The sequence below is a fragment of the Coenobita brevimanus genome, chromosome 105 (genome assembly GCF_032717465.1).
Source record: "Coenobita brevimanus isolate Jiangsu-jjx chromosome 105, ASM3271746v2, whole genome shotgun sequence".
Taxonomy (NCBI): Eukaryota; Metazoa; Arthropoda; class Malacostraca; order Decapoda; family Coenobitidae; genus Coenobita; species Coenobita brevimanus.
The window spans coordinates 8105397-8124982 of record NC_137058.1 but is presented as its reverse complement, the minus strand read 5'-3'; the positions used below and the strand labels follow the sequence as shown (position 1 = coordinate 8124982).

Sequence of the window (19586 nt, the reverse complement as noted above, 5' to 3'; positions counted from 1 at the left end):
GTTTTCAGTGTTTAAAGTCCTGGAAGTGGTGTCTACACATCCTGACTCTTTGAAAAATCCAATTACCATACTATGAGATACAGGATCTGCACAGAGTATTGTATGTAAAAAAGCACTGCCAGTAATTGAAACTAAGTACAAAGGAGAAACATTACACCTTCAATCATTAGATTCCAAACCAGCTGTGCCTATGGTGGAAGTACCATAGTACTTGATAGTGATTTACTCCAGGGAGTAGTAAAGGTTGCATGCACTGATCTTCCCATATCTGGAGTCACTTTCCTCCTAGGTAATGATTTATCTTCCTGCATCTGGAGTCACTTTCTTCCTGGTAATGATTTAGCATGGAAGAGGTTGATCCCTGATTTACAATTAACTGAGAAACCATTAATTAAGAGCCCTACAGAGTCCCTTGATAGGGACCATCCCCATATATTTCCTGTGTGTGCAGTTACTCGCCCACAGACTACCAATGCCGAGCGTGACTCCCCACTACCCTTGAACCATGAAACCTTATACTCCCAAATTATGTCAATAGAGAACCTAATAAAAGCCCAGGAGGCAGATCCTACACTGGCAAAATTCAGGCATGAAGCTGACAGTTCCTTGAACAACAAAAATCCAAGTTTTTATTACAAAGACGAAGTGCTTATGTACAGTTTTCACTCCCCATTTAGATCTGACACAGACACCTCGTTCACTGTTCACCAGGTAATGGTGCCTAAATCCATTCAGTCTACTTTCCTAAAAGTGGCTAATGATGGGTTGTCTGGCCATCTAGGACAAACTAACACCTACAAGAAACTTTTAAATATTTTTTTCTGGCCAGGAATGAAGACAGACACTACAGAGTTTGTAAAATCATGTCAGCTTGTTGGGAAACCAAAAGAGCCCATTCTTAGAGCCCCTCTTAAGCTAATACCAGTCAATAGTGTACATTTTGAAAAGATTATTATTGATTGTGTGGACCCTCTTCCTAAAACCAAAAAGGGAAATCAATATCTTCTTATAGTAATGTATGCAACTACAAGGTACCCAGAGGCATACCCACAAAAGAATTTAAATGCTGAAAACATAGTTTCACACTTGTTACATTTGCTCACAAGTGTAGGCTGCCTAGGGAGATACAGCGTGATCAAAGCTCAAATTTTACTAGTGGGTTAATGACTCAAGTTATGAAGGAACTTGTTTTGCACCAAAAAATATCTAGCTACTGCCTACCATCCACAGTCCCAGAGATGCCTAGAGCATTTTCACCAAAGTCTGGAGTCCATGATACGGAAGTGCTGTTCTGCAACTGAGAGACTGGGATGAAAACATTCAGTTACTTCTTTTTGCAGTCAGAGAGTGCCCTCAAGAGTTCCTGGGTTATTCTCCTTTTGAACTGTTACATGGATGACAAGTACAAGGTCCCCTAAAAGTTCTGAAAGATCAGTGGTTTACTGAGAGTTCTGATCATCCCTCTCGCACAGTTTCAGGATATATTTACTGCCTGAAGCTCAAACTGTCTAAAGTGTGAGAGTTAGCCTTAAAGAACTTGTCACGAAGTCAGTCAAAGATACAGTCTCACTACGGTGTAAAGTCTCTGTACCATGCTTTCGCTCCTGGACAGAATGTTCTTACCAGTTCAAGGTAGCCCACTTACAAGTAAATACAGTATACTGGCCCTTATGTAGTATCACAGAAGCTGAAGTGATTATAACAATGTTGTTTGTACTATGGATCACTGGATAGATGCCCAGCTGGTTCAAGATCAAACCTTACACTGAAAAGCATCTGGAGGAGGATCAGAATACTGTATCTGTAAACACTATAGACAAGATGTCTGTTACTAGTGATTTGCATTGACTGGAAGACTCTGATGTGGTTGAGGATACTGAAATACCTTCTCCTCATGGCAATCCTAACAATAGTCATGTTCTGAGTGATTTCAATGAATATCCTCTTGATGTACCTCAGTCAGGAGGAATGATATCAAAGCTATAATCAAGCAATTTCCCTCAAAACCTTATCACCTTAACCTGTCCTATCGCTCTGGTACGGCCTGTCGACCATCCAAAGAAATGTCATCTGTGGCGCTTTGGAGTACTGAGGAACACCCTTGTTGATAGATCTAGGGGAAGAACAATGGCCGTCTGCAGCAGCGGCTACAGAAAGACCAGAAAGGAAGCTATAGATGAAGGCATAGATAGAAGGATAAAAACCATAAGAGGGCAGTTTAGAAATTAAAGATTTATGCCAGACACGATCAAAAGCCTTTGAGATGTCAAATACAGTGGCAAAGCTTTTGCCAAAGTCCCAAAAGGATGAGGACCAGGAGTCTGAAAGGTAGGTGAGAAGATCGCCAGTGGAGCGTCCCTGACAGAACCCATACTGACGATCAGAAAGAAGGTTGTGATAGGAAAGATGTTTTAAAACTTTTCTATTAAGAATTGACTCGAAAACTTTTGAGATACAGGATGTTAAAGCAATTGGACGATAGTTAAAGGGTTAGGAATGGTCACCCTTTTTTGGGAGTGGCTGAATGAGAGCAAACTTCCAGCAAGATGGAAAAGTACAAGTTGATAGACAAAGATGAAAGAGTTTGCTTAGGCAGGGTTTAAGCACAGAAGCACAGTTCTTAAGAACAACAGGAGGGACTCCATCAGGCCCATATGCCTTGTTAGTATGGAGGCCTGTGATGGCAAAAAATACTTCACCTGAAGAAATTTTAATGTCAGGAAGTCAGAGGGGGGAAGCGATGGAGGAACAGCACCGAAATCGTCTGAGTGAAGAGATCTGCTTTATCAGTAGAAGAAATAGCTACAGAACCATCAGGGTAGAAAAGAGGAGGGAAGGATGATGAGGTAAAGTTGTTAGAAAGGTTTTTGGCAAGGTGCCAGAAGAAGTGGGAAGAATTCGTGTTGGAGAGTTGAGAGCATTTAGTACGGACGAAATTATTTTCAGCAGAGCGAAGAACAGACTTAGCATGATTCCGGGCAGAAACATAAAAACGATGTGATTCAGGGGTGGGTTGGCTCCGGTACCTTTTATAGGCCCTCTCCTTGTTGCGGACAGCATTAGAACAAGCGTGATTAAACCAAGGCCTTCTTGCATTTGTCAAAGGATATGAGAAAGGAATGTATGCTTCCATGCCCGAGAGAATAACCTCCGTAATGCACAAGGCTCAGATGGCTCCCGGCCATGGAAGCAATAATCATTCCACGGAAAATCAAAGAATGGGCCATATGGTTCTGCAGGGCAAGGGGAGATCCTTGAAGAAACAGCAGATTTTTACAAGTTGCCAATAGACCCTCCAGGTTGTGCAGTATATTTTTCTGGTAGTTTTTGATGAGATTTTAGTGATTTTGACCTTTATTTTTGTCAGAAATGCTTCATTTTGCCTCTTTGCCAATCACGAACTTTGACTCGATGAGGAGGTGAAATGAAGCCTTATTGACAGAAAATGAAGGCAAAAATCACTCAAACTGCATAAAAAAAAAACAGAAAAATATACCGTACTGCACAACCAGTTAGCCTAACCAAACCGACACAAAATGAAGGCAAAAATCACTCAAATCACATCAAAAACCACCAGAAAAACATACTGCACAACCAGTTAACCTAACCAAAAGCCCTAACCTAACCTGCTGCAGCGGAATGCTTATGGTACCTTGGAGATACGATGGTCCAGGACAGGGTCGTCGTTGTCTTCCTCGGGGTCTAATAAAGTTCCTTTATAGTAAGAAACACTAAAACCACACTGGATCCGTTTCTTGGTTTTAGCGAACCTCTTGTACTGACAACAGTACCACTGGTGTTTGTCTTTTCAAAATTTGCAAGGTTCCTGACAGGGTAAGTAACTTGCAAAGGTACTACACTGTGTTTTCTCAAGAACTCAACAGCTTCCTCCGGTTCCAAGAGGAAACGCTTAATGACAGGTAAATAATCAGTAATAACCCAGTGCACAGATCACATCCTACTTCATTGGATGCCACAATCAGAAGGATTTGAATTTTCTACCCAGAAGGAATCAAAGAAGGTGCTTCAAACTGATTGGTAGAATACCAACACGTGACCAAAAGTATGCCTGTTAGTGGCTGAATCAGACCTAGAAGACGCATGCGCTGTAGACGGAAGAAGAAATGCATGTAAGAATGCACACGTTTTTTACAAGGACTGGCAGAGTCTGGATCCAAGGTATGGTATATTGGGAAATTTTTCTTAAACTCAATATCTCTGTATATATTGATTGCGAATGGGGTTATGGGGGTTCATTAGCATTCTTAAGTATTATACTATGAGTTTATGGTGGTGTTAGGTCCTCGTCCCCACACTGCAACAAGCTCCAACAGCAGTAGTACAGTACAGGAAGGGCATTGCCCAGTGAGTTATTCTTCCTATGGTCAGCCTTTAGGTGTGCAGTACACAAGCTCAGCTGAGGCGAAAATAAACACTGGCTCCTTAAAATTCACTGTCTTTATTTTCCAAATAATTCCACTTAAATGTTTTCCAACTTCACTGTTCTCACAAGCACTGGAGCTATACACATTTTACTAACTGCTGTTACACTTAATGCTTGACAACACTTTAATGTTAGTACACTTAATGCTTGCTAACACTTCACTTATTATACAAGTACCAAAAATAATCTTCACTGACAACAATTACACTTAATGCTTGGCAGCAACTCTTCACAAACTTTACTAACAGCACTGCACTGATACTGCATTACACTCAGACTGAACAAAAACCGACTGCACTTCACGCAAACTGAACTGAAACCCAACTAAACTTGAAATAATCTCCACACCATCTGGTAGCCGCTTGCAGTACTCTCGAAACTTCTCCATTTTTCCACATTTCTGGTGTATTTTAGAAGAAAGAGCAGTTACCAACTCAGAGACATCAAAACACGCAAGAGTTGTCTCACATTGTTAACACCATATCCCATATGAACTTAAACTATATAATTTAACAAGCAATCACTTAAATAAAACATTATAAAGAAAAAGAGCACATAAATAAATGCATAATTAACAAAACAGCTAAGCTCACAAACAACACGCAAACTGGCAACTCTGACTCATACCGAAACACTGTAAACACCAGGAAACGTTGAAAAAGATCTCAGCACCTAACTGGCAAGTCTCGCTTCTTAACAGTGGTAATATCCCTGACATGCATACCTGTACTGGCAACTTGTAAAATAATATGAAGAGACTGCTACATCTCTCACCATAAATACGCTACCTTGGTGAGGACTCGAACTGCCAACAATACAGTCATCAGGCGTGAGCACTACCACTGAGCTACTCTGGCCCCGGTTGACCAAACAGACTGGGGCTGACCAACATTCACAATAACAATAAAACAGTTTTCGAAAGACAGGAAAAGATTAGGGCTAAATTAACATTTCTGGTAGTACCCCAAATTTATAACAATCATTACCATTATTTCATAGACACTATACATCAAGTTGATGTGAAGGAGTATTTCAGGATTTTCCCAACAGAAACTAATATCTGACTTTAACGAATCATATTAAAATCCATAAAACAGGGGTGCATTTCATCAATGAAATTCTCGGTACCGGTATTTCATAAAATTTACCCAACCTTGTCACCTACCTATATCCTCCTTAACTTCAGCTGCTCCTTCGTTATTCCTTTTACCGGTACTATGAATATTTTATACCTCCACACATGATCATGCTGCAAAAACCACAATAATGGACAATTAACAATCCCAACCAATGCACAATATATTGCATTGTGCACATATTCTCTTCAGTACTTACATTATATCGCTTCACTACACCTCTACACGTAATCAGGACATGATACTCAGCATCTTCTGCTACACCAATTAGATTTTTAAGATGAAATCCCGTGCAGAAAACACTGGACTTCAGCAATGAGGCAGCCATGCCGCCGTTTCCGAGTTCTGACCGTCCTGCGAGTCAAGAACAGACATTTATCCTGTTCAATGTATCGTAGGTTGTATTGCTAAACGAACTGAATTGAACTGAAATATTTATTGTTGTATAATGATGAAGTTATTTGAAATAACTACTGTGATTCACAGAAGATATGATATTCTTAGCAATGAGTGTAACATCCCAAATTCAAGACTGTTTATTCACTGTTTATCAACAATACACAGTAGTTTTCGGATGCCTTTGTTTCGGCTTCATCCCATCGGTTGCATTATGTTGGCTGTGCTTTTAATGTTTGGTTTCTTTTATGATAAAAACAAAGCCGCATTTTGGTGGCCCAAGCTACAGCTTCGGATTCGAAGCTCGTCTAGGGGCGCTTGGTTTCTGTCCGCCAAAACAGAAAGCCGAAAAATTACACTTGCCGATTGCAGTGTGAACAGACCACAATCTCTTCTTAACATGAACTGGTCATTTTCCATAGAGCACAGGACAAGTATTTTACCACCATAAATGTGCATTTAGACCAAAAAACCTATGATGAAAACCCCGCTCACTTAAAAACTTATTAAAGGGTGGGAAAAAAGTACACAACTGTGTTGAACTTAACAATTACCTGTTGCTTTACAATTTTTTTTTTCTTACTTTAAGCATGGATCTTCAACACAGGACAAGTATTTTACCACCATAAATGGGAATCTTTACTTTCAACCAGCCGGCCTTCTAGGTTTTTCCACGCTACTTTTTGGCCTAAGCTACCAAAATTGGGGGTGGGGGGGTTCTCTATAACATTTCTGTTGCAAATTTTTTTTACTGAACTTCTCCAGGTTAGGTTAAGATTGGTTGGTTGTTTTCAAGAGTAAAATAAAAATAATTTGCGACGGAAATGCCAGAGAAGAAAAGTGCCTTAGAATGGTCGGAAATAGTGGAAAATGATAGTTAAAAGTTGTAAAATAGGGATAGTTGAAACTATAAATTTACCCATAAATGTCCATTTGCAACCAGTGTTAAGATGAAAACCCGCCTCACTTAAAAATTTCAAAAGAAAGAAAAATATACACAATTGTTTTGAACTAAACAATTACCTGATGCTTTACCCAGCTTTTTTTTCTTTTACCATGTTAATAATTGGAGTGAATTCCCCTTCCTGTCCTTTTTTATATCTACCAAACTCTTGGTGTTTTCATTAGACGTCCACCCAGCCATAACAATGTTTCGCCTATTCTTACCTGTACTTTCATTCTAGAGATTACAGCAGACCTGCATTAGGCAAGACCATCACAGAGTGTAATGCTGTGTTTTTAAGGCGACTTCTCGTCGTAAAAACACTAGCTACTGAAGCGGAGTCCTCTTTCCAGACCGGAAGTAAAGCACTAACAAAGGCACAGGACATAAAAACCACATAGAATGATATTCAAGATACAGGGACACAGAGATACAGAGTTGACACTTGGCTCCACAGAGTAATCATACACACTACAATAATCACACAGGGAGATTGTGAGTTTCCTATAATAGGGTTTACATGTCACTTGGAGGCAGTATATAAATGGGATTGTTCACTTTAGGTATAAACAAGGTTGGAAGTCTGGTTTGGGAAAATTACTATAGAAGAGGTAGGGTGTGGACAGCGACACTAGACTCTGTCACCTTGTCACGGAGACACGTACACTTAGCTTTTGACTCGTCCGCTCCCTTACCTCGATGTTCATAAAAAACTCGCTGATTCTTTTATATGGGAAGGGACTAGGATAATTCACAAAGTTCACTTTCTGCCCTGTTAGCATTGAGTTCTGATGGGCCACTATTGACTACGGTTTCTTGCGGAGTCACTGTCACTGTTTTCCCTGTTTCCTGGGTAATAGTCACTTTAAGTTGCACTCGTAGGTGGGGTGCAGGGAGGCTCTCCCGTCTGGGGGCCTCGACCTGGGAGGCAGCCCTCGTACTAGGGCCGCGCCGGTGGGGTGCAGGGAGGCCCTTTGGTCTGGGGGCCTCGACCTGATAGGTGGCCCTCGGGACTGGGGCCAAACAGCCGGAGTATTCGGGCCTGCTTCTTCCGACTCCGGGGAGTGAGGGAGCCCGAATCACCTTCGTCGGGAGTTGAAGAGTCTAGCCTGGGCGTCCTGGGACTGCGGGCACCAAGGGGGAGAGGCGCCGTCAGGACTGGACTGCGGCAGCGTCTCCTACGGGGCTTGGACAGGAACAAGGAACCCCCGGGTGTGGGCGGTAAGCCTGATATCGGGCCTTGCCACCACTCTAGTGTCTCCTCTGGGGCTATATTCCCAGGTGGTGACGAAGGGCTCCCCGAAGGGAAAGAGGCTGGAGGAGGACTCACGTTGCCCGTGTCCTCTCGGGTGTGTCTGGAGGCCGGAGCCTGGGGTCGCTTTCCCCTGTCACACACTCTGGCTGTAGCCGTGAACTTGCCCGGCGTATGGGGGACACCTATAGGGTGAACGGGGTCACCCTTTCGCCGCGGCTTGGGACCGCCAGCGTGGTGTTGCTCCCGTAGTAGGAGACAAGCCGGAGGGAGAGGCACAGAGGCCACACTCTCTCCAATACGGACTGAGTCTACCTTCAGGGGATTCTCTACCCTAGTACGTGCCCCGGCCAGAGCCGAGTGTCTACCCGTATGAAAAACAACTGCCAGACGAACGGGGTCGCCCTCACGCTGCGGCTTGGGACCGTCCACGGGGTGTTGCTTCCGTAATAGGGAAGTGCTACACATACGGTAGCAGGGGCTCTTTACCCTGATCCGTACTCTGGCTGTAGCCGGGAGCCAATCGGCCCCAACAGGAACATCTGCCGGGCAAACGGGGTTGCCCTCACGCTGCAGCTTGGGACCGTCCACGGGATGTTGCTCCTGAAGGGGAGAACAGCAAGTGAGTGATGCACTGGGGCAACTCTCTCCCTAGTGTGTTAAGGCCAGAGCCTGGGGTCGCTTTCCCCTTCACACTTTCTATTAGGCCGTAGCCTGGGGTCGCTTTCCCCTTCACACTTTTTATTAGGCCGTAGCCTTGGGCCTCTTGCCCTTGGGCCTCTTGCCCTTGGGCCTCCTGCCGTAGAGGGTGTAACAAAGCCATCAATACAGTGTTACCTGGGACTGAATTTGGTTCAGTCCCACCCCTATTCTGTCGATCATTGCTCCGCCCGCACAGTAGTTCACTTTCCCTGATCACCTGGGGTTGGGACAATTGCGGGGAACAAAGGTCCAGGACCGTGATGTACTGGTGACCCTCTTGAACGGGGTCACTAATCCCACCGTTGTGTCCTCCTGGGGTGGTGGTGCGGTGGCGGCCCAGTGGTGGGGTGGGGGGTGGTGAGGTGGGAGGTCCGGCGGCGGGCGCGGCAGCATTTTACCACCCTCCGCGTTGTAGAAGTCACGACCCCGTGACTGGAGGTGGTAGGTGGTGGAGGTGGATGTCTGGTGGGCCGGGGTGAGGTGTTGGGTGAGGCTGACCCAGTGGGTGGTGAAGGTGTTAGGCTCCTGATGGGGGTTGAGAGTGAGCCGGAGGGAGGATGGATGGTCGGTCCGGCGTAGGAGTCGGAGAAGGTGGTGGATCCCTCGGATTCTGACATGTGGGCGGTCGTGGTGGCGCCATAGCACCCTCTCAATTTTTGTTTCTGGTTGTAAGGTGTCGGTGGTGGGTGTAGCGGGCGGTGATTGAGAATGGTGAGTTGGAGGAGGTGGGATGGTTGGTGAAGGATCAGAATCGGAGGACAGTGGTGGTGGGTCAGGCAAGGGTGACGTGGGGGAAGGGGTTTGTGGGTATGGTGAGGTTGAGGGTGGGGTGGGGGAGGTGAGCGAGGAAAGAGAGGCAGGTGAGGGTGAGGGGGAGGATGGTGTGATAGGGAAGGCGAATGAGTTGGCTGTGTAGGTGGGAAAAATGAGTGGCGGGGATGTGATGGTGGTGGGTGGTGCGGGGTGGTAGGTGGGAGGGTGTAGACAGGAGGAGGCAGTTTTGGGAAGTAGGTTTGGGAAAGATGAGGTAAGGGTTCTAGGAGGCCTGTGAAGGGGGGGGCAGGCTTTGTGTTGGGGAGAAATAGGAAGGGGGGAGGCGGTAGTAGTGGAGAAAGTGGTGTGTGAGATGGGAGGGTTAGGAATAGTGGTAGGAATAGTGGTAGGAATAGGGGTAGGAATAGGGAAGGGCAAAATAGAAGAGATAGTGAGAGGAGAGGAAATGGAAAGATGACGTTTTCCCCTGTTGTAGACTGGGGGAGATGTGGGGTGGCCCCCGTCATTACGGTGGGATGCGGGGGCAGTGGGGGGGCGCCTTCTGTGCCTTCCTCGTTTCACTTTCTTTCTTTGAGGCTTGGGGCAATCGGCGTATGGTGGGGAGGCTTGTGGGCACTCTTGTTTTGTTTTGCTGGCCCGGGCAGCTTTTAGCTGCTCACGAATGTCGTGAATTGGGCACTCAGGGCAGCAAGGAGTAAATTCCTATGAATTTACAGGGATGAGATCTGTGGGGAATTGGTTGATGTTGCCGATGCGTTTGGTAGAGGAGTGGACGGCTAGAAGGCGCCTTATTAAGTTGATTTGTTTATCCAGGTCTCCCGTCGGTTCATGTATTATGAAGTGGTTTTTAATGAAATCGGGGAGGATCCTGAGGAGTTTGTGGAATATGAGTTGTTCCTGGGTTTTTGCGTCTGTGCCCGGGTACGCAGCGGTGACGAGCCGCCTAGCCTGGATGAAGGCAGGATGGGTCCTGGATGAAGGTGTCATCAAGGATTCCGTCGTATGTGAGGGCGTCTAGTTTCGACAAGGCTACAACTGTGCTCAGAGATGGTGTCGCCGCCTGTTTCACAATTTGTTTGAATTGATCCCATTTTAGTCTCGGGACGATTTTGGGAGTGACAGTGGCGATTATTTTTTCCAGGTTAGGTAGTGTGACTGCAATCTTTTCTATGTCTGAGTCGAACCCTATGTCTAGGAGGGGTTTGACCATATCTAAATATACTTCTATGTCGCATTGGTCCGGGTTGAATCTCGGTAATTGGATGTGCGGTTTGGCTGCCATTGTGCAAGTTTCCTTTTTTCGTTCCTCCATGCTTTTACTCGGATCCAGAACCACCGCTTGACACCAGTATAATGCTGTGTTTTTAAGGCGACTTCTCGTCGTAAAAACACTAGCTACTGAAGCGGGGTCCTCTTTCTAGACCGGAAGTAAAGCACTAACAAAGGCACAGGACATAAAAACCACATAGAATGATATTCAAGATACAGGGACACAGAGATACAGAGTTAGCACTTGGCTCCACAGAGTAATCATACACACTACAATAATCACACAGGGAGATTGTGAGTTTCCTATAATAGGGTTTACATGTCACTTGGAGGCAGTATATAAATGGGATTGTTCACTTTAGGTATAAACAAGGTTGGAAGTCTGGTTTGGGAATATTACTATAAAAGAGGTAGGGTGTGGACAGCGACACTCGACTCCGTCACCTTGTCACGGAGACACGTACACTTAGCTTTTGACTCGCCCGCGCCCTTACCTCGATGTTCATAGAAAACTCTCTGATTCTTTTATATGGGGAGGGACTAGGATAATTCACAAAGTTCACTTTCTGCCCTGTTAGCATTGAGTTCTGATGGGCCACTATTGACTACGGTTTCTTGCGGAGTCACTGTCACTGTTTTCCCTGTTTCCTGGGTAATAGTCACTTTAAGTTGCACTCGTAGATGGGGTGCAGGGAGGCTCTCCCGTCTGGGGGCCTCGACCTGGGAGGCGGCCCTCATACTAGGGCCGTGCCGGTGGGGTGCAGAGAGGCCCTTTGGTCTGGGGGCCTTGACCTGATAGGTGGCCCTCAGGACTGGGGCCAAACAGCCGGAGTATTCGGGCCTGCTTCTTCCGATTCCGGGGAGTGAGGGAGCCCGAATCACCTTTATCGGGAGTTGGAGAGTCTAGCCTGGGCGTCCTGGGACTGCGGGCACCAAGGGGGAGAGGCGCCGTCAGGAATGGACTGCAGCAGCGTCTCCTACGGGGCTCGGACAGGAACAAGGAACTCCCTGGTGTGGGCGGTAAGCCCGATGTCGGGCCTTGCCACCACTCTAGTGTCTCCTCTGGGGCTATATTCCCAGGTGGTGACGAAGGGCTCCCCGAAGGGAAAGAGGCTGGAGGAGGACTCACGTTGCCCGTGTCCTCTCGGGTGTGTCTGGAGGCCGGAGCCTGGGGTCGCTTTCCCCTGTCACACACTCTGGCTGTAGCCGTGAACTTGCCTGGCATATGGGGGACACCTACAGGGTGAACGGGGTCACCCTTTCGCCGCGGCTTGGGACCGCCGGCGTGGTGTTGCTCCCGTAGTAGGAGACAAGCTGGAGGGAGGGGCACAGAGGCCACACTCTCTCCAATACGGAATGAGTCTAGCTTCAGGGGATTCTCATCCCTGGTACGTGCCCCGGCCGGAGCCGAGTGTCTACCCGTATGAAAAACAACTGCCGGACGAACGGGGTCGCCCTCACGCTGCGGCTTGGAACCGTCCACGGGGTGTTGCTTCCGTAATAGGGAAGTGCTACACGTACGGTAGCAGGGGCTCTTTACCCTGATCCGTACTCTGGCCGTAGCCGGGAGCCAATCGGCCCCAACAGGAACATCTGCCGGGCAACGGGGTCGCCCTCACGCTGCGGCTTGGGACCGTCCACGGGATGTTGCTCCGGAAGGGGAGAACAGAAAGAGAGTGATGCACTGGGGCAACTCTCTCTCCCTAGTGTGTTAAGGCTGGAGCCTGGGGTCGCTTTCCCCTTCACACTTTCTATTAGGCCGTAGCCTGGGGTCGCTTTCCCCTTCTTACTTTTTATTAGGCCGTAGCCTTGGGCCTCTTGCCCTTGGGCCTCCTGCCCTAGAGGGTGTAACAAAGCCGTCAATACGGTGTTACCTGGGACTGAATTTGGTTCAGTCCCACCCCTATTCTGTCGATCATTGCTCCGCCCGCACAGTAGTTCACTTTCCCTGATCACCTGGGGTTGGGACAATTGCGGGGAACAAGGGTCCAGGACCGTGATGTACTGGTGACCCTCTTGAACAGGGTCACTAATCCCACCGTTGTGTCCTCCTGGGGTGGTGGTGCGGTGGCGGCCCAGTGGTGGGGTGGGGGGTGGTGAGGTGGGAGGTCTGGCGGCGGGCACTGCGGGCATTTTACAGAGAGTTTCTACAAATCAAAATTGTTTTTCATTCCCCTGCAAGAGTGGAAATATCTCGAGAATTAACCTGTTTGATGTGATATTAATTCACAATTCACAGTCTGCCCTTTTAATTATATCAACTGAACCTCTATATGATTATTTCGTTGGTATTTGTCACCAGCAACCAGATGTAAGTATGGATAATTTCATGATATATTTAGTTGTCATTGCTGGCCATTGTGAATTGCTACACCAGAGTATTCTTCTTCTTTGTCCACCAAGACTGCTCCCAATCACGCTTTGGTGAGATACGAAGACGCGCTTGGTTTCTATGGCCTTGGATTGGGCCGAGCTTCGTATCCTTTCGTCCGCCAAAACGGGGTAGCTTGGTTTCACCGTAGACCAGCTTCGAATCCGATCCGCCGCTTGGTCCGCCAAAATACAGCACAAGATGACAGTCACGCAACCTACACTCAGACATGTTGGTTTACAGTTACAAACCCACGGGTGTCCAATTACTAACTGTATGTAACTGTATTTGCTGAAGAAGGTGTGTGGCACGACCCACCGCCTTCTTTTGTTGTATTAGCACTCTGTACCTTTTACAACAATAAATATTTCAATTCAGTCCAATTCAAACACTTATTGTTATCCTCTGTTCTATCCTCCACAAAGCAACCGAAACAGGCACTCCGCTACCTAGCAATAGCCGCTAACAACTGCGCTTCCAAGGAAGTGTAAGGGAGAAATACTATTAAAAAAAAAAAATGTCATGTATAGATTGTATGGTCAACTAAACAGTTGTGATGATATCAAACGGAGAAAGAGAGGTATATTCTTACCAGGTGTGTATGTCTTATGCTTCCTAGCCATAGTTGCTGAAAAAATGTACTTCAAGCCAATGTGTAATAGTGAAGAATATGTGTAAAATAAATGCACGACAGAAGGAATGGAAGATCTAAAACGAAGAAAGTTTAATGTAAGCCGAGCGGGCGTAGAGCGTGGGTGTGTGGCGACAGGTCTCCCGCAGCCGTCACCACAGTCATCACCGCAGTCACCACAAGCGCCCCGGGCCTCGCCCTTCAGACCATACCTATAGCAACATGGACCAGTCTGGTATCCATGATAGTCTCCTGTCCTCAGAGAGTGACGGAGAGGGGCAAGAAGTAGCAGTACCTCAAGCACGAGACATGAACATGGAAGGTGGTGCCGTGGCTACGAAGCGAGCGGCACCTTGTGACACAAGTGCCCCAGGTCCCAGTGTCAAGAAACGCCAACGCACAGAGAAGGACGACGATGTACCAGCACCTGGACGTGTCATAGACTTTGGTGTCCCAGAGGAACGACGTGATGCCAGAGTGAAGCTGAATTTTTCCTCGGATTGTGGGCTCTCCCTCTCAGACAAAGCAGAGTGGGCCATTTCAGTGGCAAAACAGTTTCCAGATTTTGAGGTACTGTTCAAAGAAGGTAAAACACATCTATACGTGACTGTGAATAGTGACCCTGCAATGGATTGCCTGACCAATGATGGATCTCAGTGGGTTGTGTTGGAAGCTGTGGTCAACCACCATTCATGGTGTTCCTGTCTAAAATGCCGGGTGTAGGCTCCGAGGACGACATGACATCCCCCGAAAGGAACCTACAGAGGGGCAGACAGCGCGTGGTCCAGCTCCGAGCGAGAGGGATGTAAGTCCGCCCAGGCTGTGTGCCCATATGATCCGGAACTCGCCCGCCACCACCATAGCAGGAAACCGCAACTATACCTTGCAGGCGACCCGACCCTTGACAGGATCGGGGTGGAGCTATTACTCTAGCTCCAGGCAGCACCCCAGCAACAGCCAGTAGCTGTGCCCTTTTAGAGACAGCCTGCAGCCGCTTGACCCTCCTACAGGAGACGGGCGGTAGCCGCTCAGAAGATAATCAAGAGATGGCCGGTAGCCACTCCAAAGGTGCCCTAGAGACAGCTGGTAGCCGCTCAACCCTCCTGCAGGAGACAGCCGGTAGCTGCTCTGGAGGTAATCAGGAGACAGCCGGTAGCTGCTCTGAAGGTGTCCTCAAGACGACCTACAGCCGCTCCCCCACACAGGCCATGGCCATTAGCCAGGTCCTTGCGATGGCCGGTAGCCACGCTCTTAGAAGGCCACGGCCAGTAGCCGGGCCCTACGAGAGGAGACGGCTGGTAGCCACTCCTCCATCACATGCTGCCACACTCCCACCACGAGACAATTTCCAGGAGGGAGGTCCCGGCCTCGAGGACTGCTGGAGAGCCCCGTAACACCCACTGGGCTCTTCTCCTTGCAGCCGGTCCCTGAGGTGCCCCACCTGACGGACCCCAACGGAGGCTGACGCCACAGCCAGTTCCTGACAGCATCCCCAACTGCCGGAGACCACAGCTCGTGGGACCTCGAGACCGCCCCCAGGACCCCTGGGGAGGACATTCCCACACCCCAGTGCCGGAGACCCTCGTCCTCCGTCAGGCACTTGAGCAAACTGTTTAGGCAGCTCTTCGGCCCCAGTCCAGAGGGCCAGACTCCAGTCCGGAGCCTCGACAGTGCAGGGCCCTTTGTCGAACACAGTCCCAGATGATCAAGAAAGGACGCCCCTACGAGTGATTCCGTGGCCCCTGAATACGGAGGCCCCTGGTGGACCTCAGCCCCGTCAGTAGCTGGGCTGAGCCGTTCCCCGCCGCCCTTTTACCCTTGCCACCACCACACCCAGTCCCGATAGTGAGTGACAGTGAACGTACATTGACAGTGATACAGTGAAGCAAGGGCTGGGCAGTGAGTTACTCGGTGCAGAGGAAGCTAGAAATAAAACCTGTCAGTGTTAATGTAAAAGAAAGGTGGAATAAGTAAGGTAACAGTGAGACAGTGAACACAGCTGAGCAGTGAACAGAGTGTCTGTCTGTGTGAGCACAATTCCATTTCAGTAACATAGCCTCGTGCCAAGATCAATTGGGGCTCCCAGAACCAAGTGTAACAGTGCACTAAGGTAGACAGCCCAACAGTGATGACAGTGCCTCGGCCCTAGTGAAACTGAACTCCACCTGAAGCGATAAAAGGCGCTGCACATCCCAAGCACAGTCTAGACTTCCCACGAGTGACAGTGATTGATTTCCCTGCCCTAAGACTCTTAGTATTAGCTAACGTACTATTCACTTTGTGCCAGATCTTGTCCCAAATAGTATCCTGCGCGATACTACTACCCACGATCTAGACATAAGGTTTATAATTGCCCAGAGTACTTCTGTGACATCTGCCTGTTCCACCTGTAGAATTTGCCAATCCACGTGTAAGGTTGTTGCCTTGAGTTTTTGTGTCCTGCCTCTCTCTTATTTGTCTAAGCTCCAGTCTAGAAAGGTAACCCAGCTGCACACTAGGCATTAGAGGGACCGGAAGTAGACCCAAAAACACCTAGCATAACACTGTCTATTGGGCCGTGAAGGACCTTGAGATACCAGAAAATGTCCTGTGGATGAAGAGAAGAATGGTTGGCCAATATCCCAGGCCACAACTTATTGCTTTGTTAAAGGGGGAGATTCCCGAAAAATCATTCATCAAGGCACTGGGTTACAAGAGAGTTCCACGTTATGTTTCGGAGCCTGACCTCTGCTACCGCTGTAGCAGGTGAGAGCACCTGGCATTGAAGTGTAGTGCAGCGTACAGGTGCCGCTTCTGTGCTGAGAAGCATGAAGGTACCACCCGTCTGGAAAAAACCAAGAGGGGCGAAGGAGAGTGTAGTAGGTGTGATGGTGGTGGAAGGTGTTGTTGTTATCACTCTCCGATGTGATGTGATGTGATGTTGCCTTTATAACGGCACCTCTAAATGATTTCCTTCTTTCTCTTTTCTCTTCTGTCTGTGTGGTCACACCTCCTCTTACTACATGCAAACTATAATCAGTCACTTGAATTTCTGAGCTCCTTCACTTTCGTTTCTCTTTTTTTCCAGCATTTGAATATAATTAATTTCTTTTTTTCTATAGCTCTTACTTCTATTAAACAAGAGATTCTCAACTGTACTATTTCTTTCCTCTATATATGGCTGTTCTAATTCTTTTAGTTGTGTTCTTTCTTCCATATATCCTGTGCATTCTAAAAAAAAATGTACCTGTTATGCTAGGTGTTTTTAGGTCGGCTTCCCGTCCTAGAAACACCTATTGTACAGCTGGGTCCTTTGTCTAGACCGGAGCTAGGATACCCCACGAGAGGAACAGGACACAAAAACTCTGGGCAAATACCTTACACGTATATTACTATACTCACCAGAATACAATACAAACAGAGGTACACAATACACTATACAATGTCGGATGGTGTTAGACAGGTTACGGGCTCGGACTGGCTGCCATGGTATAAGTATCTCGCAGGATACTCCCAGTCATAAGGATACAGGATGGACACTGTGTAACAGGTGAGTGGAGTTTATACATGATTTTGGTCTAGGGCTGTGTATTTCACAATACGGGTATAAGTGTCCCGTTATACACTAGCCTAGGTAGTGGTAGGGCACTATTGCGACACTATATTGAAAGGTATGTACTGCCCGGGGTGTAGCCACACGAATACTACCTTTAACACTCACTGTCTACGGGGCACTATGTTTCCTCACTGTATAGAGGACGGGGACTGTATTTTCACCCACGGGGGAACGTCACCATTTTGTGGGCAGAGAGGGCCCGGGGACTCGCAGGTGTCGTTGGAGTCCCTTCTGGTGTCCCTTCTCGCAAGGGCAATGGGTCTACCCGCAGTGGTGTCATTGCCTGTTGTGGACTGCGGTTGGGCGTGGTGAAGGGCTCCTCACTTGTAGGGCTCAGGAGGGGATTCTAGACGTTGGGACTGGGGCCAAACAACTCGAGCAGGTGTTCTTGCTTGCACCTGCCTTGGGGAGGACGGTGTCATCGCCTGGGTCTGGAAAGGTCACGCCCTGGGGTACTGGGGGCGTCGCTGAGGATCCGTCGTCTGCGGTCTCCTGTCAGGTCGCCATCAGGGTGGTACTGCAGCATCACCTCCGGCAGAAGTCCATCAGGCTCTTGTCTCCCTCGGGCACCAGTTGGATGGCGCACACTCCTGGGGATAACACAGGGCCTCCCCACACGTCCTCTAGACAGAGGTTCTCTTTCTGGGGGCTGCCTCAGTTGGGGGAGGTGGAGGAGGAACGACCTACTCCGCTGCAGGGGAGGTGGGCTGAGTGGAGGTCGTCTTCTGGTTGTGAAGTCACGAGGTGAGAGACCCTTTGATTGGTGCCTCCCTGGTGTTGCTACAGGCTGTTGACGAGGTCCTGTGGGCAATAAGGGGATGGTGGCTACAGGCTGTCCCTTCTCTGTCAGTGCAGCTACAGGCCATCACCAGGGCCCGACATCCTGATGGGACCGTGGACGAAGTGTGGCTACCAGCCATCACCTGCTCGTGCACATGGCTACAAGCCGTAGCCGAGGTCCCGTATTTTTTTTTTATGCAAGGTAGAAGGAACCAAAGGCCATGAGCCCGCAATAACAGTTCTCTCCAAGAGAAAAACAAAATACAATACAGAGCCAAATTCAAGATCCAATCATTTCGAGATGCCTGGACACACTGCTTTTGAAAGACCGGAGATCATAGGCAGCAGGAAATACAGACAGAGGGAGACAGTTCCAGAGTTGAACTGTTGCATAAATGAAAGACTGGGAGTAACGGTTAACTCTTGCATTAGAGAGTTGGACAGAAAAGGGATGAGAGTTTGCTGCTAGACGGGTGCTATGCGCCCGTTGTAGAGGTGGAGGAATGCATGCAGACAGTTCAGAGGAGCAGTGACCATTAAAGTAGTAACAGAAAAGAGATAATGATGCAACAGTGTGGCAAAGAGACAGAGGTTGAAGGAAGTCAGTAAGAGGAGGCGAGTTAATGAGACAAAAAGCCTTTGACTCCACCATATTGAGAAGAGCTATATGTGGGGAGCCTCCCCACACATGAGAGTTGTACTCCACACAAGGGCAGATAAAACCCCTGTATAGAGTCAACAATTGTGCAGGGGTAAAGAAAGAACGGAGTCGGCTTAGCACACCCAATCTCTTGGAAGCAGATTTTACGAGAGATGTAATATGATCTTTCTAAGATAAGTCCCGAGTAAATGAAACCCCAAGCATGTTCAATGATGATGCAGGATTAAGCTGAATATTATTAAACATTAGTGGGTATATCTGTGGAAGATTTTGTCAGGGTGATAGGTGTAAGAACTGAGTCTTTGATGCATTAAAAACAATTATATTATTATTACCCCAGTCAGAGATACGAGCCAAGTCAGACATTAGGTGTGCCATAGCCTCATCCCTTGTTTGTTGAAGTAACAGCTGAGATGGGCGTTGCGGGAACCGAATGGAAAGGTGAAGGGTGGAGTCATCAACATATGAGTGGATAGGGTTTGATGTACAACTTAGAAGGTCATTGATGAATAAAAGGAAGAGAGTTGGTGATAGGACAGAGCCCTGAGGAACACCAGTGTTGATAGATCTAGGAGAAGAACGATGGCCGTCAACAACAGCAGCTATAGAACGACCAGAAAGGAAGCTAGCGA

At 47.8% G+C, this 19586-nt stretch overlaps 1 protein-coding gene across 1 annotated transcript in view; it reads right to left on the bottom strand.

Annotated features, from left to right (window-relative positions):
• LOC145416348 (nucleolar protein 11) overlaps positions 1 to 5909 on the bottom strand; it is a 395109-nt gene extending 389200 nt beyond the window's left edge. Inside the window, exon 1 of the mRNA XM_080285346.1 lies at positions 5780 to 5909. Within this exon, the coding sequence (XP_080141472.1) occupies positions 5780 to 5908 (129 nt within the window). The 5' untranslated portion in view covers position 5909. The remainder of the gene's footprint in view (positions 1 to 5779) is intronic.
• Between the last annotated feature and the right edge of the window lie 13677 nt (positions 5910 to 19586).